This window comes from Acartia tonsa, chromosome 7, assembly GCF_053477335.1.
Source record: "Acartia tonsa isolate MP-2025a chromosome 7, ASM5347733v1, whole genome shotgun sequence".
Taxonomy (NCBI): Eukaryota; Metazoa; Arthropoda; class Copepoda; order Calanoida; family Acartiidae; genus Acartia; species Acartia tonsa.
In genome coordinates this window covers 26784246-26808389 of record NC_137266.1, presented here as the reverse complement: position 1 = coordinate 26808389, position 24144 = coordinate 26784246, and the positions used below count along the sequence as shown (strand labels likewise).

Genomic DNA, 24144 nt, shown 5'->3' with positions numbered 1-24144 from the left:
TTATGCCTGAAACCAGTTTTCTAAAATGCACTTCATGCAACTATCCCTTTAAAAAAGGTTAAGTGTTACTTTCAGTATCAGTGATGTTTAAATAACTTATAATAATCTTGCACTTATAATAATTGGTTAGGTATATCATTATCAAATTACATAAGTAAAAATATATTATATCAATTTTATAAAATTATATAATTTCCTATTTATTTGTCTCTGCTTCTAGTTCCAGTTAGAGAAATGTTTGCAGGCTTTCAACCATCTCTGATAATCGGCTAGCTCCCTAGACATAACATAACTTGAATCTTTGAATAAGAATGATAAAATTATTGTTGTAGTTTTTAAAATACTTTTATTTTAATTGGGTAGGTAACACACATATTGTAGCACCTGTTATGTTAGGTTATTGTTACTGGGTAACCTTGCAAGGATATGGCACCGCAAGTATAGACAATGCAGGCTTTTGGGTGTTATTAGTGATCAATATGTATATTGTTTATAAGCACCAAGAATAAGATTCTAGCACTAAATTAAAAATCATATTTCAACTCAGGTTATAGGACACACAGTTTAAATTTAAGAGTATTTCTACATGGTAGGTATTCTACTTAAATCGAACCATTTGGATAGAACCTAAAATATAAGTAACAAACATAAGGAAAAAGGATAAGAGGATGAATACTCACCCCTTTTTCATGGTAAAATACTACTTCCCCATCCCTAAATTTAGAAGCAGACGAAAATCAAAAACCGCCCAGGGCTTTTTGTAAGTCAATCATAAATAATAATGTGAATAAAAAGAAAAGCGATATTTAGCAAACAGCCGTGGGCGGTCAGAATCAGCTGAATGTTCATTATGAAAAAAATTTCCCTCTTTTTAGAATTAGAAGGATTCATCTTTCATGAACAAATTTTTTTAAATAAAAATAAAATTCTATGTAATTTTTTATTAAAACATTAAAACGAAAATATCTAATCTAATATTCTTGCCCTAAATATGGAAATAGTAAAAAGTAAAAAAATATTTTTTTTAATAATTTTTAATCCTCCCATTTGAAAAGTAGTGGAATAGCAATAAATTTTAGCGCGGCAATAGCGCTGAGTAGGCCTCTAGGCCCACTGCCTATTTTCGTCTTCTAGTTGCTTCGATTCCTCTCTTTTATTTTTTTCTCTATGGTAACAAACAAAAAATATTAAACCCTTTTGGGCTTACATTAAGTTGAGCATATATTAGATTGACCGTCATAAGACGTCATACATCAGAGAAGACTTTAAAAACTAAACGTGTCAAAAAAAAGTATACCTTGTATTGTTTTTCTTAGGAATAAATGTGGTGCTATTCCCCTGAAGAATTGTATTTATTTGAGATCTGTCCTTCCACATACCAGCCTAAAAAATAAAATAAAATAAAATGTTTAAAACAAAATGTGTTTGCAGTCAAGCGCCTCCTTTTTATGCTTAACTACCCAACAGGCATAAAATGTAATTTTAGCCGCTGCTAATACTAGATTTTGCTTTGCTGCAAGCTTTCTATTTTGGGAGGGGGGAGGGGGGAAGAGTGTCTTGATAAAGAGTAAATTAAGGGAGGGGGGAGTCTGTAGAGCACCCCTATGCCCCCAAAGATTCTGTATATAAAGGATCACTGTAGACCTACCTGAAGACCCGCCAAAAGAGCAACTCCCCAAACTGATTGTTCTACAGTTGCTGGTCGCTTAACTGGTAGACCTTGATAATAATATTTGATGATTGACAACATAACAACCTTCATTTATTATTTTGATTTATGGGTGTGTCTAACACTGTGCCTAAATGTCTTCTTGTAAATATTTTAAATCTTGAAATGTTTTTTTTCTTTCTACTAACAGCAATTGAACAGTCGTCTATGTAACTGAATAACTGAAGAAAAACTACAACGCTGTACAATATACATATACTATATAGGTTTATCCTTATGATAAAGTAAAAGGATGTTTTCTGTTTGTACTGAAGGATCTCGCTAACCGCTGAACTGATTAGGTTCTCCTTAACAGGGTAGCTTCTCATAGGTCCCGGGATTGTTTATAACTATTTTTGTGGAGGTTACCACCACCCTCCAAAGAGAAATCCACCCTAAAAAAAAAAATACTAACCCCCCCCCCAGAAATTTTAATTCTATTTTTTTAAAACTAAAATTAGAACTGGGAGAGGGGCACTTCCCCCCAAAAATTTTTTTTTTACTTTTTCTTTTAAAATCTGAAATTGTAAATTGGGTTATCAAATTTGACTCCCCCCTCCTCAAGTGCCCCAATAGGCCTCTAGGGGCGTAGCCGCTAGTCCTTATATAAAAGTAACAAAAAGTGTTTTTTGATGTTAACACAAGGATTTCGCTACAAGGCCGATAAAGTTATTCTTAACAGTGAAGTTCTTATAGGTCAAAGACAGGTTTAAAACTCTTTTAAGGGAGAATACCACAAAACTCTTTTAAAAATCAACTCTCTCGATCAACCCTTCCAATCTAGAAACCCTTCCCAGCTAAACCCCAAAAACCCCTTTTTTTTGTCTACTTTTTCCTTTTAAAACTAAAATTAAAAGTTAACTTCCATTCCCTCCTACTCCCTCAAATCCCCTAGAGGTGTATACGCTTAGAGTATCAAAAGAAAAAAGAAAGATCTAATTGTTAATACTAACCAGTAACATTGGCAAGGTGTTGTAGTATAAAATCAGATTTGGCTATACCTCCATCTACAACCAGCTTTTCAATCCTAAATACAACAAGTTTTGAAGAGGTTTCGAGATTATTTTATAATTGGTGAAAATAATTAGAAATAATTTGTAAAAGTAGTGTCCTTAAATACATACTTGCAGAGAAAATAGAAGTGATTTTTTTTCTAAAATTATATATATATAAGAGTTCTTTAGACTTACACAAAGCATTTGACGACCTAAAATTATTCAATATTTTCAGAAGTTTAAAGTAAAATGATAATGCAAATATGTTTACTTGTAATCAGTTTCAGAAAGGAAGGCTTCAACTAATTGTTTCTGTGTAAACACGATGGATTCTAAAATGAAAAATAAAATAAGTATTCTCATTTTAAAGTAAAAATTAAACATGTTCATAGAATGCTATCACACCTTTTGGGCTATTTTTAAAAGTCTCATTAGCGGTGAGATTATTTGAATCTCACTAACTGTTGTCTTTAATTTTTTTTCAAATGGAATTTTCTATACAAACTAACAATTATTTAAACAAACCTAAAAGTGCTCTGACAAGCTGTGAATTTCCCGTGGCTGTAGTGATTCCAATAAAACCAGCTCCACAACTAAAATCTGTTATGGATCCGTTCAGTCCGTTAAATGCTGAAATAAGGAGTTTAAGTCAACACAAATAAAATATTTGTTTATAATAAAATTCTTTAGCGACCATCAAAACTATTAGTCTCTTAAAGGTCAAGATTATATGCATCAAGATACCTGGTGCATAAAATAAAGAGCAAGAATCTAGTACTGTGTCTACTGTGTGCCAAAACCTTACTTCTTTATATAGGCCTCTAGGGGCATTTGAGGTGGGGAGAGGACAATCAATATTTTCTAAAGGCGATATCTCCCAAAATATTTAAACCTTATTAGAACCTATGTGAAGCTGCATTGTAATGGAGAAGCAAATTTGTTCAGCAGTTAGCAAGATCCATAGGTACAGAAAGATAGACATCATAATACTCTAATCCTTGAATATTTCTTACCTGGTACAAAATAAACACCGCCAGAATTTGGCACCGACTTGGCTATATCACTGAACAAATATATCAATTTAAGAAATAGATTCTTTTTACTATATTATATAAGTTTAATTTGTATGTATGTCGTCTTGAAAATTATTTTTTTTTGTAAAACTAAAAAATACATACTTTAGAATTAGAATGCTAGTTTTGTTAGGAGATTTACATATAAAAAAAAATTATCCTACAATTTTTAATAGATATTATTTATATTTAGAGTTGACGAAAATTTAAATAAAGGTGATATAATCAGGAAGGGAGGGAAAATTGGCTTAAAAATAATACTGCAATCCACAAATATATAAAGAAATATTGATTAGGTTGTTCAAACGTTCAGTGACCGAACTTTTTACCAACAATTTTTAATTTATTGATTGGGTAATTGTTTTCATTATCCTATCCCTTGAGATCCCTGGATAAAATAGATCTTACCTGAGTTCGTCATATTCCTTGAATAGGTTGCAGTGTTTGCCCCACTCAATTGTCTGCGCTGTTTCTGTTGCTTGACCTAGTCGCAGCATACAGGATTTGAGATTTCATCTTTTTATTTAAAGAACGTGTCCTAACTAACACTATTGTGATTTTTATTTAACCCATTCGTGAAGAGCTCCTAAAGTTCAAAGTTTTGATTCACCGGGCTTTAACAAAATAGATTTTTCAATAATTACTCAACAGAATTCAAAAAGTATGGTGTCAAATTAAAGATCTTACTTTTTTTGTTCATAATGGCAATTTTCTTCTTTTTATGTTGCGTTTTAGTACCTTAAAACCAACTTACATTACTTCAAAAATAGTAGGTCTACAAAAAAACGATTGCATATCTAAATTCTATGGATCATTTTACATCTACTACTTATTAAAAGCACCGACTAGCTATTTTTAAAAAAATCACAAAAAGTTAGGACACGTTCTTTTAAACAAGTTATCATATGAAAAGTTTATGTGAGTGTGTCTTTGTTTTTTTATTCAGTTTTCAAAATCTAATTTGTAACATATATAGGTACACTAAGAACTAAAATAGTTTAATAATTAGGTCAATACAAGACCCCTGCTATCTTATAAATTATAGAGTAATTTATTGTTCTATATGTGACTAAAGATTTTATTGAAATCCATTCCTTCCTTCTGCCATGTACATTGTCTCCTGAAAACAAATAATTTTTTTTTGTATCACTTGTATCGTTATTGTAACATTGATACAACTACCTAGATTCGGATGACCGGACAGACAGACAGACGTACTGTCATCGCTTTAATTTGCATTTAAGATGAAAATTCAATAACTTTGGTTAATTTTTTTGTTTCTAGGACATTAAAACTTTTAAAACGAGATAATACATGCATTGCTTGCTTGAACAAGATTTTTAGGACTTGAGTCTGCTTTTTAGATAAAGTCATAATGATATAAATGTTATCTTACCTGTGCTATGCTCCAACCAACCAGAGGAACCAAACCATTCATGGATGCATGTGGTACATTACAAACAACATCTAGAACATACATTTTTTAAGTATTTAACAGTAAAATCCACCTTTGCCTTATAAAGACTTTTATAAATATTGATTTTTTCCGAGTACAAACCATTAACCCTTATTTCTTAAATATTTTTACCCAACCAAACCTGACCTGAGGTAATAATCAAACAAACAATAACTACCCTCATCACATCTCCCTCATCTTTGAACTATTTTAAAATAAGAGGAGGTTTCTGTTAATAAAATTTTTCTCAATTGTCAAATGCTTGGCTAATTTCAAAGATTCACGAAAGATGAAAGCAATTGCTCATGATTTTTCAAAAGAAAAAGATATTTTTTACAAAATCATATTGTTATTAAAGTTAAATTAATTTCTGCGTCTTTTATTTCTCGTATTAAAACATGATCATTTTTATAAAAAAAAATATGAAATTAAAATGTCTTGTTACCAAATTTAAAAAAGGTAAGAAGTTTGAAGACAAAAAATAGAATTATAATTGTAAGTTATCACAAAGTTCAGTTGATAGTACTTATTTTAATCCAATGAAACATATAAATTAAAGATAAATTACAGTTTAATTGTAAGATAAATGGCAAATTATGCAAACAATACTGAATTATTGTACTGTATTTGTAGAAATGGACATTGACAATGACTTGTAAATGACACCTGCACTTTTACTATTTTACCAGTCTAAAAATAGTGATTTACAAGGGAAAAAGGTAATATGTGTGTATCTTATTGTATTAAGACATTTAACAATTAGAAATAATAATACAACAATTTTTTTAATGATTTTTGCATATGACAGGCGAAAAAAGGGCTTATAAATACTGTAATTTGAGTACTCCTGTAGCACTTAATATTTTAACTGCATAACACAGTAGGTAAAATGCAATGGAGATAAAATCATGTCCATCTGCATGGGAACTTTTGTGTATTACCAAAATCAACATGTAGGACAACGCTGCATTTAAACTTTAAAAAGTTTAGCTTTTTTCTTCAATATTTTTCACAGTTTTACATTGTACCTTACCTGTTTGGTAGATATCGTCAATTTGAAATGTATTAAAGCTTACCTAAGAAAGAACCAGTACCAAGGGTTATCTTAGCCGCTCCAGCTGAATAACAACCTTAGAAAGTAATATTTCTTGAAAAAGATAACGATTAAGCATGCTTAAAACGATCAAATTTTGTGCATTGCTTGATTCACTTCTACAAGAGTTGCGATTGGCAATGAATTTTTTTCTTCAAAATGCTAAGGTAGACATATCTTTAATGGATTGACAAAGATTAATAAGTTGACCTTTAAATATTAGTTGGTGTAATATTTTTACATATACAGCATGACCCTCGAAAAAGTATTTTTAAGCATCTGCAGCCCATATTTCTCAATGAATTATCAAAAAATGTATATGTCCTTGTTCTCTGTAGATTTCCACATAAGTAGATATAAAAATATTTTTTTTACATCAATTAACAGCGGAGATTTTTAGAGCCAAAGTTTTGAAAAAGTGGCTGAGGAAAAAGTAACCTTTCAAGAAAAATGTTTTTTTTAAAGTGAAATGACGTGTTTTCCTCATAATTTCAATACTTTTTATAAAACTTATAAAAAGATGTTTCCAAGAAATTTATTTCATGCTGAAAGCACTTTTTTCACTTGCTCTAAAAGGCATTTTTAGATTAGTGTAAATTGCAAAAACACCCTTACAGAAAGAAATCCTATAAAAAATAGTAGCAAATTGAAAGTTTACATAAACAGAAATCAAACCCTTTTTATATTATCAAAATAAGTTAAAAAAACAAAAAGTTACAGCTACAAACTTTTATTAAACATTTAACAATTTAAATGATTTTTATATGTCTTAGATTAATTTGATGAGTGGGCTTGAATTTATTGGTAAAGGTGGCGCTAATTCTCTCGGTAATGAGCATAAATTGGGGAGGGGTTTATTTAAGGTCATATCAATAAGTGGGAGATATTATAAGATTTGAGGGAAAATGGTTATAAGAAAAATGTATTCAGTAAAATTTGAAAAGTAGTTTTTTATATGTAAAAGTAACGTTTTTTTATGCAATAAAAAATGTATCAATTGTAAACTTGCTCTTCTTCCTTATTTGTTTTTTAACTGGTTGATAAAAAGTAATATACTAATAAAAAACTAAGAAATATTCAGCAATATCCAGTTTCTCAAGCACTTTTTCCAAACTTTGGCTTTAAAAATCTCGGCTGTTAATTGATGTAAAAAAAATATTTTGATATCCTTTGATGTAGAAAATTATAGAGAACAATTACATATGAATCTTTTAATATTTTATTGAGAAATATAGGCTGCAGATGCTTAAAAATACTTTTTCGAGGGTCATACTGTATTTGTCCTTGTTCAGTTTTGTTTACCTGAGCCAAACACTGAGGCAGATTGATCTGCCAAAACAGCCTGTATGGGAACTGGAGAGCCTAGCACCTCTGGAAGTGTAACTCCAAAATGGTCACCACACGAAGATACAATCTTAGGCATCATATTGTCTAAAGAAAAAAAACATTAATTAGATATACAAAGTAATGGGAATGTCAACCACACAATAGCTGAAAATGATAGCCATACATGCAAATGAAATAATGTAACCTAAACGTTGCTTGTGCTCATAACCCTATATATTAGGGAATTAGGACGAAGGTTGACAATCACATAGTGTTGGTTTTATGACAGTTGTTATTTTAATTAAAACCCAAAGTATTTGGGCAGCAAACTCAACACAAATAAAGTCTTTGTAGGTAACAATTGACAATTTACAAGATCAAAGAAGTTAAAAGGTAATGCTTTGGACCATGAACAGGAGCAATTCATTAACACAGTAAGACTTTAAAGATAAAGGTTGCACAAACAACTATTAGAATGTTTCTGGTGCTTTACAAAAAGGTGTAGATTGTGCGTGTTCTCTATAAAGAAAAGATTAAAGACAATTATGATGATAATGACATTGGTGCAGATAATAATACCTGGAATATTGAAAAGATTGAAAACCCATCCAGCATACGTCATTTGAAACGGATCAAACATACCAGTAGCTGCTATACTTGATACCTGAAAATAATTGTATGCTTTTTTCTTTTTCCAATAATTTTGGTGAAGGACTCTTTTATTATTTCTATAAAAAAAGTGTTGTTATCCCTCCCACCCTCAAAGTTAGTCAAAAAGTATCAAAAAGCACAAACATTTCAGAAAAAAAGTTGCAAAAAAAATTAAATCACAAAAATGATTGAATTTATAAGCGACAGTGTGAAATAAAATTTGGCATTGAGTTCAAAATGTCCCCTATCCTAGTCTCTTGCACGTCCATTGTTTGTTTTTAATTTACTTTCTTTCTTACACTAAAATAGTAGCAGAGATAACAAAAAAATCCACCCCCCCCCCCATACCTAACTGCTGACGTGCTACTAACCTCTGTTATGTGGTTACCAGTAAGTTTGTATAAAAGCCAAGAATCTACTCCACCATACATTACATCTCCTTAATAAAGTAAGAATTAAACAAGTTTTAAAACACTAAACTCATAAAAAAATGAATATAGGGTTACACAATACTTCGATTTGGCATGGTAGTTTATTTTATGTAGAGCTATTATTAAGTATTTTCTAGAACCTACAAGAATAAAATTTACCTTCACTGGCCAAATCCCTAAGTCCAGGTATATTTTCTAGACACCATAAGAGTCGCATATTAACCAGTCCATTCTTCAATATTAATATACTTGCAGCTTTGTATCTAAAAATAATTGAAAATTTAGTGATTTTGAAATCTATGTATTTCTATCTATCAAGAATGGTTGTTTATGTATGGTATTAAACATATTAATTTCAAATTACAATTATTTTTTTTAATATTGCAAAAATTATTATCTGCTTATTTTTTACTTCATGTCTAATAAAAAATTCAATTGTACAAACTTATCTTAGAGTTGTACTTTTGTTTAATTGCAAATCAATTCTTACCTAGGCATTCTAGTAATTCCAAAAAGTATTTTTCCAAAGAATCTAAATCAGAAAAAATATCTTTTATAAAGCTAAAAAAAATAAATTTAAAACAAAACAAATGATCCAAGAAAAGAAATATTCGAGCAAACAATTGAGCTAAAGCAAAATAGGTATCATAATGACTTATATTACCGGTTTTATCATTAATAAAGAGAAATTGGAATGTAAATTATGCTGGTCTATGTTCATTCGCTTTAAAAACTATTATATTTTGATTAGCTGATACAAACTTGCACTTTTACAGCAATAAAAGAGAGTTTAATTTTTATAATATTATTGTATGTTCTGCTCCTTTAAGACCCTGATTTTTCTTTATAATTGTTTTCCACAAAAATTTCTTTAAATATCTACTGACTTCCCGTAAAAACTTCAATAGTAAATTTGTATACCTCATAGATCTCATACAAATGCCATTATTCCAGGAGTTGACAAGATGGTCTGCTCGTGTGTCTTTCCAGGTAATCAGGTTGTGTAGTGCTCTAAATTGATAAATTAATGTTAAACAAGGACAGCCATGTCCACAAGAAGGGTTGCATTATACTTTAAAATTATTTTTATTTTTCAAGCGAAATATGTATATGCAAGTCGAGTGTTTGTGTCTAATTTAGAAATTAAAATGCACTGCATTTTTTCTTCAGTATTAATTTTGTTGCCTATTTTTTCAATTTGCCATTTACAAAACATTATTTTATTTCTTGACAATAAACAGGAAATAAGGTAATATAATTTTCTGAAAAGATATTTATTGTTTACCTTTATTCAACCACAAAAGAGGGACAATAAAAAAGTATTTTAAATAAATCATTCATAAATCTCAGTTTTAAAAAGTATTTACATTAACCGTTACTTTTAAAGAAATTGTATTACTACCTTCCAGTAGATTTAGACCATGTTGTAAAAGTAGCCCTTTGACAGGAAATTCCTATGGTGGCCAAACTTTCTGCTAGGATTCCAGCTGATGTTATTGCTCCTCTCATTACCTGAATAATGTGTATATAAACAAGGTAATTTTATTCTTAGGTATCATTCATTATCTTGGGTTGATACAAGTTATAACAATATCCAAAAAAATATCCATTTGTTTAAAGATCTGCTTGATTTTTAATTTTATTTGCAACAGTTAGGGTTCCAAGAAAGGGTTTGTTAAGATAGTTGTTACAATAAAAAATATGACAAATTGTTATAATCAAAATACAATTACAATTCAATAAAAGTGCCCTAAGCTTTGCAGTCGACAAATAGAACTTTAAGTAACAGTGAAATTTAAAGTCAAATTCTTACTTTAACAATTTTGTTCCATAGATCCTCAGGATCAATTTCATTCCATCCAGGAAATGGCGTCAGGATAATAACTTTGTCTGAACAACTTCCACATATCTCACCTAATAAATTCTTTATAATAAATGTACATAATGTTTTAGGTTTAAATTTTGTGTCCAAATTTTACCTTATACAATTTTCCTTCAGTTCATACTAAAACAAGTTATTAAGTTACTAAAATAATGTAGTTTAATCTGCTTAAGTTGAAAAAAGAAATGATATAAAATCACAAAAAGAAGCAATTGCTCTAATCTCTACTCTAGCAGATTTAAAACATGTTTTACCTTTCCTATTAAAAATAAAACTTCTAATTGTGGTTGTCCCTACATCAATCCCCATAACATATTCCTAAAAAAGTATATTGGTTTTAGGTCATATTGGTCAGTTTGTTTATTGTTGGTAATTCAGAACCTATGAATGCATAAATTGGAAAATTAGAGAAAAGAGCTTTGTACTTTTTTTCATATCCCACAGTTTTCTTTCCTAGCCCATTTATCAGTTAGGGAAGACAATATGACAACCTCTCTCCTTTAAATTATATCTTCATTAGAGATAACTGGCTAGAAGTTTTAGTTTTGTCCCCTATTTGATCATAAATTCCTAACTAAAATACAGACAAAGTATTTTTTTTAAATCTTAAGTTTAAATTTTAAACTTATTTCAATAAAAAGCTTTGCTTATTCTAGACAAAAATTTTATTCTAACATAAATATCATGTACATTTTGAAAAATAAAATATCCTATTAAAAAGTGTTGGAAGTTTATTACTCCAAAAATCTATGAAATGAAATGTTTACAAAATTTCCTTTTAAAGATAACAGTTTTCTCCACTTACCTTCCCCATGATCACTTTTTAAAACTAGATATTTCAAATGCCTATTCTTATCATTTTATATAATACTGAAAAAAAAATTTTAAAGGTCAAAGTACTGTAGCTAGTATCATCTTAGTATAGAAAATTAACAGAAAGTGCAACTATTCAATTTTTATCATGACATTCTTCACATAAAACTCATAATTTTTTATGAGCAAAGATGCTCTACATTTTAAAATCTATGTATGTTCTCGATCTTATCATTGAAATTCTGGGAAAATAAATTTTCTAGGCTGCTATCTGAGGAAGCAGTAATGTTTTTTTGTAAAGACTCTTTTGACCAATGATTATCTTCTCTTTAACTCAATCGGGCCAATAAAGTGTCTGTAAATTTCTCAAGGTAATCATGATTTGTCATAGCAAGATATAAGGTAAATTTTTCAAAGAATATTTAACTGATCAATGAACAGAAGCTCTATTCTAAAAATCACTCTTTCTTCTATATTCTTTTGTCAAAATTGAAAATTTCACCAATAATAAATTTTAACTTTAATCACAATCTTACACACTTGTCACATGTATTAAAATATTTTTTATAGATGTAATATGTCAAGGAACAATTTCTTGATTGAACTGAACTATTTCTTTGAAATATTGTACTTAGAATTATCTTATTTGTTTGTTCAGCTGAAAATTGACTGATAATTAATAATTTGCCCATTGAAACAATAAAAACAAAAATTATAAGAATGTTAATCCAAATTTCATCTTTCTTAGACTTTACATAGAATTAATTTAACCCCCAAGAATCACATCCTGATTGTATCTCAGATTAAGCCGAAAGTCAAAAGTAGCAGCTTCTACTTACATCATCAAATACCTAGTACAGGTCATAAGTTAATGCCAGGTCCAACAACCAAGGAGAACTAAGGGGAGCAAATATATTCTAAATTGTCTGTATTAGGTTAATAATACCCATCTCATAGATGGCATGACCTTTGTCTGTAAGTCCTAAATGTGCATGGTATTAGTTGCGCCTGTTTAGGCTAAGGCATTCCTTCTACTCTTACATATTACTGTAACACAACTAACATAGCAGCAGGAGGAAACATGATTAACATCTTTGGTTAAGATACAGTGTTGAGCTGATATATTATTCAACTCGGGGAGGAAGGGAGGGGACAATTGGCAATTAACTCAATTTGAGAGTTTTTTCTGAAAAGCCATGAAAACCAGATTTATCCAGAAATTTTGAAGAAAATTTGAAAGTGAATAGGGTTATATAAATTTGATAACTCAAAATGAGAAAGAGTTCTAAGAAAAAAGTATCTACTTATAAAATAGGTTACCAGTACATCACAATGATGTAATTTATCACTTGAAAAATATACTCTCGTAGACATTATTATATACCACCAAAATTCTAAAGGGTTTTTGATTGTTTATTACAAAAATATCACAGTAGAGTTTCTAGACAGGAAATGACATTTTCTTGGGAAAAAAATATATGTTAGAACCAGCCGAAATAATTTTATACAATATAAACTTTTTGTCTGCTAGAATTTGTGTTAATTGTTTCATTCATAACAAATTCCGCGGCAACTGTGCTCTAGTACCCAAAGTCCCCAAATTCACTCTAAATCCTTCATGAACACTTCAAGCTGGTACCCAAGGTTTGAAACCCTAAAATAATGAATATTCAATCCATTGTCCTCTCCCTTCTCCCTGTATTCAACTACCTCCCAAATAATGAGCGGATGCACTTCATAATACACCACAGTTGCAGCAAATTAATAAAATCAACTTTTAGCTGAATAAGCTATTTTAATCTAATTTTTTCATTTTTTACATTCATTACTGCATAAAGGAAGTATTTTTGGTGATATCCTCATAGAAACTTTTTTTTTCAATCTTGAAAATTTTGAACTATGACTTTGGCCAAGAAAGATAATTTAGGTTAGGTTAGGTTATAGGCTAGGGGGCTAAGCATTGTCAAAGAATTTATCTATTGAATGTACTGGCCATGGTTTCAGATAATTTTGTTGGGAGCAGACGCAATCTCTTTACATAAATGTGCCACTATTAAATTATTAGAGGTTAACCTCTTGGTTAAATATTGTTTAAATATCGGTAGTAACTAAACCCTTATTAAAATCCCTAACTGAACACCTTTGATATTTTATAGTTACATCCTATTAGCAACAGATAATGTAAGACCAATAAACCTTCATTTATCTTATATGCTTAAAAGAAGGTGTATTAACTTTTTTGCTTTTTATTTAAGATAGCTAGCCGGTGCTTTTAGTAAGTAGTAGATGTAAACTTTTTCATAGAATTCAGATATGCAATCGTTTTTTTGTAGACCTCTTATTTTTTAAGTAATTTAAGTTTTTTAAAAAAATAATTAAGTCGGTTTTAAGGTACTAAAACGCAACAAAATAAAAGAAGAAAATGGCCAGTATGAACAAAAATAGTAAGATCTTTAATTTGACACCTTACTTTTAAAATTCTGTTGAGTAATTATTGAAAAAATCTATTTTATTAACCTCGGTTTAATAAAAACTTTAAACCTTAATATTTTTTCAAACAGACATAAAAACATGGGTTCATATATACCTTTAGAATCAGAAAAATATTACGGATCCATTCTAAGCAAAATTGAAAAAAAGTAAAAACTTAAAAAATAAAAATGGCCTAAAATATTATATTTTTACAGGCAACACTTAATTGTAACTATTAAACTAGCCAATCAAAAATCTCTTAAAAGAAGCTTCACCTCAAAACCTAACCAATAGAATTGACAAAAAAAAGGATAATGTTCAAACAATATATATAATAGATACTACAATAAAAATAGTGATACTTACATAACATGTAAAGAATGAAAAATTATGAACAAGTATGCTTCAGTCTGTTTATAAACTTCAAAACAATGCAGTTAAAAATGCATTATTGTTTCTTGTGTTTAAAAATATCTGTTACAGTGTATGTACATTTGTTTAGGTTTTGTTCAAGTCAACCCCTTAAAGCCGAAAATCATGATTCTTAAAATAAACTTATTTTTTTATTATAGTTTTATAAAACTTTTTCAATTTTGCTTAGAATGGATTCGTAATATTTTTCTTATTCTAAAGGTATATAAGAACCCATATTTTTTATGTCTCTGTGAGAAAATATTTAGGTTTAAAGTTTTTATTAAACCGAGGTTAAAAAAATAGATTTTTTCAATAATAACTCAACAGAATTTTAAAAGTAAGTTGTCAAATTAAAGATCTTACTATTTTTGTTCATACTGGTCATTTTCTTCTTTTAATTTGTTGCGTTTTAGTACCTTAAAACCGACTTAATTAATTTTTAAAAAAAACTTAAATTACTTAAAAAATAAGAGGTCTACAAAAAAAAAACGATTACATATCTGAATTCTATGAAAAATTTTACATCTACTACTTACTAAAAGCACCAGCTAGCTATCTTAAATAAAAAGCAAAAAAGTTAATACACCTTCTTTTCAGAAAAAAAAGTTTAATCTGATTAACAAAGCAATCTATAATACAAAGTAGAATGATGTCTATCTGTCTATCTGTCCCTTAAGATCTTAGTAACCACTGAACAGATCTGATTCTACTCTTCAGGGTATATACCTATTGGTCCTGTGGTGGTTTTAAGCTATTTTCTTGGGGGGTGGGATACCCCCCCCCCAAAAAAAATGAAAATCCCCCCCCTCAATTTTAAATTTTTTTTTTAAATTACCTCATAGGACAAAGCCCCTAGAGGCTAGGGGCGAATACGCTAGTAATTAGTATGGTATTGGCATTGCATAATATCTTTTTTTTAATTAAAAAAGATATTTACAAAACAACAATTTTATTACACCATTGTTTGTACTTTTTTTACATTAAACTGTTTTTAAACTATTTTTAAAAGGTATATCTAAAATATACTTTGACACCTGTAAAATCATACTGCAAAGCCAAAAATGAAAACAATTGCCCACATCGATTTTTATTAGGATTTTAAAGTTTATTTTTTACTATGGATTAAATAATTTTTACTGAATCGTGATGTTTCTTTCCTTTGTAGGTAAAATACTCAGCTTTTAGAGTGTCTTGCTTCGTAAATATTGTATGCTAGTATACAGTAAAGTTAGGTCTTTTGATTTTATCTATCAATACTAATTAAAAATTAATTCTTTACAATATATCAATGAATTATCATAAAAATGTTTCATGTCTATTATACATTAAAACACATAAAAATTGGCTGTAAAGGGTTAAATAGATTAAGATGACAACAAATGTTTATGCAATACAACAAATTTATTTTTGTCACATATACAAATATCATATAAAATAAGATTATTCAAACATATTTTTTGAAATATTTTTAAAAAGTATGTATCTTTTATGAGTAGGGTTTTCATTCTTTTCATTTTTATTAAATACAATTATTTAACTACATTTGAAATAAGTCACTTTGTAAAAACACTCTTTCGGAAATTATAAAGAATTGAAATGAAAGAAGATTCCTTATTGGCTTAAATTCAGCATTAGTTTTTTATTGTATTATGTCAGATTTTTCACTGAAATTTATTGTTTTAGAAAAAAAACATTATTTCCATTGAACAGAGTAATGTTTTTTTTATTGTATCAGTATAAAGTGAATTATATAAAATTGTTCACTAAGTTACAATATTACACGAAATAAAAAAAGACCTTTTGATCTGGTAAAAATGACCAGAGCAACAGTAAAAATTAATTTTTAAATTCCCCAAAAAAAGTTTATTGGGGACTTAATTCAAATTTGGGCTCTGCAGTCTGATTCTATAGGTGTCCTAGTATATTTTTGACCCCCCATTCAAAAATAGTTTAAAAACAGTTTAAGTTCAGAGAACACATTACATAATTTTTATCTAAGCAATATTTAACAAAATAAGATTTATTATGTTAAAAATAAGCCTACATAAAACACAGTAGTATATAACTATTTTTACGTGTTTAATAATGCACTAAATATTGATTTTAACATATAAGATTGTTAAAAACACAAAACACGCTTGTTTGAAAAGTTTACAATGAACTGAAGTTCTAAACGAGGATTCGAGGAAATTGCTTGAGTAAATGTGGAATTTCTTTTGGGTTTAAAATTTAATGAAGCACAATTAAAATTCGACCTGACAATCCCATTTTTTATGCTGTGATGAAATAGTTATACTACAACTTATAAACCCGACCTTATTGTATTTGAATAATTCAGGGAGGAATGCGACAATGTTGGATAAATTAATTGACTATCCCTCCCTTATTTGTAACAGTAACCAGTCCTTTAATTTCACTCACACAAATTTATTGGTAAGGTTTAAAAAAATCTTCTATTGCCCTAACCAACAATCCCTGAACAAATTATTACACACTAGTGAGTTTTCTACGCTATACATATATTTTTATCAAAAAGATAGTGGATTTTAATTACAGGGTATCCAATGAAAAATGAGAGATTTTTCCCCTCTCTATTGTTGTTAAAGATGGAAGACTGAATTATGAGTCTAAGTTTTTGCCGAACAAATAAATCAGTTTCATTTATCTGTCTGTTTATCCACTATGCTGCTAGTTTAATTAATTGTTTTATTTATATTAATGACTTTTTACTCCTAATTATATAATGTTATATAATCTAGGACTATCTATTTATAAAAAAATATGTTGCTTTTCCTAATTACCAACAAATTTATTCTGGGTTGAAATAACTACAAATATTCGGTGCAACGTAGAAAAAACAAGTTTACATGTAGGATTGGGTAAGGATTATATAATTTTTCAGTCTTTTGTTGCGTAGTCTCTGCAATCTCAACACGCACAATACTGTTTTTACAAATCAGGCGCTTTCACACAAAAGAATATTGCCGAGCACTGAAAACAGGGAGTAAGGGAGGGGACAATGGATCGAATATTCAATTTTTAGGAGTCTCTGACTTTGGGTACTGGCTTAAAGGGTATGTGCAAGAATTTAGCAGTTTCTGACTGAGTTTGGGTACTAGCGCATTAAAATACACAGCCCCCCTCCCATATTCTATTTCACTCCCTTCTCCTCCATTCCTTTTTTTAAAGCAGACGAGAAAGGGAAAGGGAGAAGGGAGGTGGGGGCAAGGGACAAGGGAAATAAACAGGATAAAAAGGGTCAGGAAGGTGTGCAGGTCATATTCTTGCCCAGCTAGCTAGCAGTTACCCTACACGCCTGTCTGCCCATTTTTTTCCTGTTCATATCCCTTGCCCCTTGCCCACACCTCTCTTTTCCCTTACACTTTCCTCCAAATTTTCCGGATTAATCTGGATTTCATGGCCTTTTTTTTGAAAACTCTTAAATTGAATTAATTGCACTTTGTCCCCTCCCTTACTCCCTGAATGAAAACCCTTACCTCCATATTTTGAAAAACAAATATGAAAAATTTGGGGCGGGGGCAAGGTTGTTTTTCGTTTTTTTGTTAGAGGCCAAACCTGCAGTACTAAACCTCCAACCAGGGCTTAGGCATATGAAAACTCTATCCCTAAATTATTTTTAATTTATTTTAGGAAAATCCTTTTGTCTACTCTTTAAATTTTCAAAAGGATCTAGATTCATGTGCTTCATTATTTTAGGATCATCTATCTTATCTAAAGTTTATATCATGCATAATATGTAATTTTATTGTGAGCAATACTTTTCTCTCCTTGGAATTATAGATGTGTCCGACTTTTCACATAAATTAGATTTACTAGGACAAATATAGAATACCTTATCTCTAGAGGGTGTCGTTTTTTTATTTATTTTATATTTTAAATATACCTATATTACACAAAGTATTCTCTTGAGCACTACTGCCCCCCCCCCCCCCTTCTTTATGAAAATTAATACAATGGGGGGGGGGGAGATTGTTGTTATACTGTATTATGTTTATAATTTTTAAGATTTAAGTTATTATATTTAGGAATTGATGATAAAAGTTACTTAATAAAAAAATTCTAGCTATAGATTTAAAATTTCTTCTGGGTGACTTTCTGCATGTCGATGCCACCTGAAAATATTTGAAACGGCAAAAATTCTAAAATTCTGTAAAGTTTGTTTTTGATTTAGGAACTTTTATTTTGTAAAATAAAACCCTCTAAAACCTATCTTGGTAAAGTTTAAAATCTGATTGTAAAGTTGGTGTACATTCATTTGCGCATGTCACATTGAAAAACTCATCAGAAAACAACAGGGGCGTCCAAGCTTTTTATTTTTTTTTTTGGGGGGGGGGGTAAAATGGCGCGCTTCGCTCGCCGCAAATTTTTTTTACCCCCCCAAAATTTTTACCCCGGGGTAAAATTTGCGGTTGTTAACAAACTAATGCCAAACTAAACCACGCGATGGGGGCGTGATTTAAATGTGTAGTATACTCTTTTTGTTAAACTCAATTTATGGTTTTGTATATAATTGCAACGTATTTATAAGACTTTGGGCAGCAATAAAATGAGACGTTGGGTATCCCTCTAACTGAACCGATTTTTGATTAGTCAACGGATCTAAATTTGTCTCGGCCAGGATATAATTAAAAGCCTAAATTGGCCAAGGAATAGCCGAAAACGATTTTTTTAAACTTAAAAAATTAAAAATAAAGAGCTAAATGAGCGATTGCGTCTTTCTCTTTTTATCGACAGACGCACTTGGATATATTATTTTCATAATGAATGATATGTATTTCCTATTTTAACGTCAGCTTATGTATAAATTTGGTGAGCTATATTATTGAGTAGCGTTGTTAAGTTTGGATGGAAGAATTTTGTAATGAAAGCGAAAGTGGGGTAGAGAATAAGGGATGGGGTAGGAACCAGTTACAATAAATCCAAAAACTCTTGTCAGTGGATCAAATTCCACCAAATTTGCTTGGGGGGGGGGGGGTAATTACCCCCCTGAAATCTGTTGGCAGGTTTAAATTTAGTTTACCCCCCCCAAAATTTACCCCCGGGGTAAAATTTTTGGGGGGGTAATTGAAATTTTATTTAATATATAGTATTAAAAATGCGCGCGAAGCGTGCAAAATTTTTTTTATTAGAGATTTTTTATTTTGAGGGGGTTATTTATTCCCTCCTAAATGGTTGGATGCGCCTACGGCACCCCCAGGGTAGGGGTAAATTTTAAATGGGGGGGGGGGGGGGTAAAATGAACAAAATTTTGGGGGGGGGGGGTAATCGCCCCATTACCCCCCCCCCCTTTGGACGTCTATGGAAAACAATCCATCCATTTTCGTTGATTCATATTTTTAAAAAGCTTTAAATAATCAAGATCTGTCTGTAAGTTGTCTAGAAATATGTTAGAATTGGCCTATCTATTTCCAACTTTGTATGATGATTCCTGCAGTTCTATAATCGTTACCAAAATATCCGTACGTCCATTTAAAACGTGCAGTTTTGTTAACTTATTTCACTACAATAATATCGTATTTATTTGATTTTAGAACAATGATTCCTAGGACAACAAGGTACAATATCATAAGATAAGCATCTCTATAATATATTAAGACCTAAAAATGTAAGTATGTCCTAAAATAAAATCATTTATTACTATTCTCATTCTGCTTATCAATTTCTTATTTAAGTGTTTTTTGTCCTACCCTCCGTATTTAGAGCATCTCTCTTATGGATGTTGTACCTCATTAACACTTTAAAGATGTGAAAATAAGTGGAATTGAATGCACACCGGCAAAGTTTCCCTTCTGATTGACCATGATGGCATCTTTCAAATTTTATACAACAAAATAAATCTAATTTAAATCAAACTTTGCCACTAAAATCCAACATCATAATCTAATACAATTTTATGAAATATGATCATAAAATATTGACCAAAACTTCAAAACCGATTAAAGATAAATTCAAATAAAACCTTTAAAAAGCAGGGTCAAAATAGGAAATTTAAAAAACATTTGACCTTTGATCAAGGACGTGCAAAGGGTTGACAAAGGGGTAATACACCTATAAAACCATGGTTTTTATAAATTTCAGGTAATTTTTTGACATATTATTGACTAAAATGTTATCATACACAGAAAAAGCTTGTACGTTTATGTCTTTGATACTTTAGATTTTCTTTTTCTTTGCCAATTATAATATTAAGCTAATTCTACATTTAGCTTTTTTTCTCATTACAATCTAATTGAGGATATATACATGTATTTCCAAGTAATCTTAGTGTTAATTCAATTATGCAAAAGTCAAAAAACATGTGCTCAAAATAACACATTAGTATAAGGTAGGCTATGTGTTATAAAAGCTTTTCAAAATGTGAATACTAAAACTATAACATTAAGAAATCACTTTATATTTTAACCAACAAAAAATGATTTTTAACTTTTTTTCCCAAAATCAACATATTTTAAAGATGTACAATCATTTCGGTAATGTAAAGGAATTCCAAAGCAAAATTTGAAAATAATGAGCAATATTCCAGTCAATTATTTCCATTACTGCCGTGCAAACAGACAGACAGACACATCTGAAATTAAGTAAATAATTTTTTTTGGCTATTTTGAAAAAACACCCCGTAATCTTATGGCTTATACTTGTACTAAGATTTCAGATTAATTATTCTTCTTTTCTCACAATTCATGCGGAGAATAAAGGTATATCTCGGGAAAAGCACATTTTTCAATGAAACTGGTACACACAGTTTTATGAAAGATTTTTTAAAAACCTTCTGTGTCCCATTCAACAAATATTTTCAAGCTACAAAAGGGGTAATTATGTTTTCTAAAGTTGCACGTCAATTTATCGTCTTTTGTCTTATCCCTTGAGATCCCTGGATCATACTCTCTTTGGGTTTAGGAGATATGTTCAAGTCCTAAATCAAAAGAAAAATAAATATGAAGCTTACCAAAAAAGCTTATGATCTATCATTCATTTAGAACAATTCCTATTGTCTTTTTTGAAAGCAGGGCGTTTTATGAGATTTGAAAAGGAAAGGGAAAGGCCGGATAATGATTTCTTCCGGGTATAATAATAAATAATACAAATACCCAAATAATACCTACACACAGTAGGTAAACAATATCATTAATTATTCACAAAAACATATTCCCTGTTTCTATTTTGTTGAATAGGTAAAAATCACGAAACCTTATGCTATGCATATATTGAAAAGTGAGGCTTTCTACAATCAAGCCAGTCAGTACGTCGGTCTATAACATATATAGCTATTATCGTTGATTTATACATGGTGGAATTGTCCTAGCGATTTCAAAATTTGCATGAAAATTCATGTTACAGTAGGGTATGATTTAGAAAGTGAAGCATTGTTCATATCATTTTCTTAATCTTTATAATGTAAGATCAACGCTAAAATTAGATGAAATAAGTTTGAACTCAAGCCCAATCATTGACAGAATGAAAAAAAATAATGAAATTTTTCTTGATTATGATTCTAAAGATGCCTAAGGGTGTAATAAGCAGAACTACTTACAGTCATTTTTATAGAATTTAATTATGATTTTAATTTGGTGACTTCTTTGTTTCAGTTTCACTTAAATATTTATTGGGTCACGTGCAATGTAAAATTAAAACAGTCTTTTCAGCTGCGTGGCTACTCTAATTTTCGTCATTGTATGTAAAAAAGCCTGTTTAAACATAAGATTATTTGTGGTATAGATGGTTAAATAAAATTTTTTAAATCTGTACTCATACTCACATATCTAAAAAAAATAAATTTAGTTACCTAGCTCTGAATGGGCATACTTTTTTGTTTAATAGTTGGACAGTAATAATACAATATATTCGCTAATTTTCTTAACCTTTTCTATTTCTATTGATAACAGATTTATAGTATAGATGTATATACAGACAACTACCTCCCTTCCCTTTTCAAAGAACTCTTTCGTCTGCTTCTAAATTATTTTCTGCTACTTGACTGTGTTAATATAAGCGACACCATTGGTAGATTTTCAATGACCAAATAGAAAGGTTGCACAAGGTGGTTGCGATGGGGAGATACAGTTATTTAACCCTTTCCCCCTCTAGTGTTTTACTCTAATCTATTGATAATAATATTATCTTTTATGCTTCGCTTCTATTTTCTGTGATATTCTTGTTAAGTTGAAATATTGACTTTGTAAAAGATATGATAGTTTGTAAATCGCCCCTTGGGGCTTTTCATATAAAGGGTGTGCACATATAATTTCCCCCCCCCCCCTCCCCCACCCCTTATATTAGTATTAGTTTTATTTAGATTTTGTTTATAGTAATTGCAATTTTTAAGTATCTTTTTACATATAAGTTGACAAAACCTCCCCTAACTTTTAGCAATTTAGGGTTACACATCCCCTTGAAATTTTCCTGGGCACGCACCATGGGGCTTCAAATAAAACTTTTCTTTGTACTTCTCAACAAAGGATTTTGATTTACCTTCTTAATTGGACAAATACAGACCATAAGGAAAAAGGATAAGAGGATGAATACTCACCCCAATTTCATTGTAAAATATTACTTCCCCCCTACTAAAATAATTTGTCTGCTATTTATCTAAACCGTCCGCGGCTTTTTGCATCTTAATCATAACCTATTCTATATATTTAAAAAAAATAAAAAAAATTTATCTCATTAATTATTATTATTTTTCTGTAATTTATTATGTTTTAAAAAAAATTAAAGAAAATATTTAAAATACAATTTGATTTAGAATCTTAAAAAACAAACAGCCGCGGACGGTCTTAGTGCAGCAGAAAAGTATGTTTCGCCTAGTTTAAAAATAGGAGGGTTCACCTTTTATGATCAAAAATTTATTTTTTTTTTAAATTTGCCCAAATGTAATATTTAAATCTAATTAACAAGATAAAACTTTTAAATGTTTACTAATAAAAAATTAATAGTTTAGCTCTCAGCCACCAGGTTCGCTAGTTGTCTACTTCAAAGACATACATTAAAACTAAGGCTAAATATTAAATAAAAATTTCATAACTGAATAATCTAAATAAGTGAATAATCTGTAATGCTATCTATGTGCTTTCTCAGACAATACCCGTTTTTACAATATTTTTAACATTTTCAAGTGATGTTATTTACCCCTCAGAGTTTGGCCCTTTAGTGACAAAAATCCAAAACAAGAAAAATACAGGCAAAATAAAAATTGATGAACGCTTTGATATTCTAGTTCTATATCCAAAGCTAGATGGCACTGAAAAACTGATTATTATAATTTACAATCAAATGTTCATATTAAATTTGTAAAAACGTTTATTTATTAAAAAATATAAGTTAGATAGACTGCAATATAAATCTTATAAGCTGATAATGAGTGTTATGATTAAAGTCAGTAGCAAAGTCATGAAAAATTAATAATTATAATTTTATATTCTTTCATTAGGTTTCATCAGAATGGATGATAATTCAAAATATTTCTATATCATCCCTTAAAAATTAGATTTATGCTTCAAACAGCAACTAAAATTGTCTTGAAATTATATTTAATTTTAAGATATTCCCATTTTGAAAAGTGGTGGAATAACATTAAAAATTCAGCGCGGCAATTGCTCAATATAGGCCTCTAGGCCCACTGCCTATTTTAGTCCTTCAAATACCTCGATTTCTCTCTTTTATTATTTTCTCTATGATACAGACAGATAAAGTTTCAAATAAAAATATAAATTTTCACCACATTTACTTACAATATATATACATATACTTTGAATTATAGATATACAAGGATGACAACATAAATAGCAAAGAATAGAGAGAATTAAAGACCA

At 29.7% G+C, this 24144-nt stretch overlaps 1 protein-coding gene across 1 annotated transcript; it reads right to left on the bottom strand.

Annotated features, from left to right (window-relative positions):
* LOC145325165 (glycerol kinase 5) lies at positions 1-11505 on the bottom strand. The gene is made up of 21 exons (XM_080168026.1): positions 11421-11505; positions 10870-10933; positions 10547-10647; positions 10136-10245; positions 9655-9744; positions 9224-9265; positions 8893-8996; positions 8674-8741; positions 8231-8315; positions 7628-7756; positions 6309-6362; positions 5173-5243; positions 4877-4896; positions 4185-4262; positions 3717-3766; positions 3229-3333; positions 2975-3035; positions 2662-2735; positions 1649-1719; positions 1298-1383; positions 1-277 (listed from the first exon to the last, which is right to left on the bottom strand). The coding sequence occupies exons 1-21, from the start codon at positions 11427-11429 to the stop codon at positions 217-219; spliced, it is 1533 nt and encodes a 510-aa protein (XP_080024152.1). The 5' UTR covers positions 11430-11505; the 3' UTR covers positions 1-216.
* Between the last annotated feature and the right edge of the window lie 12639 nt (positions 11506-24144).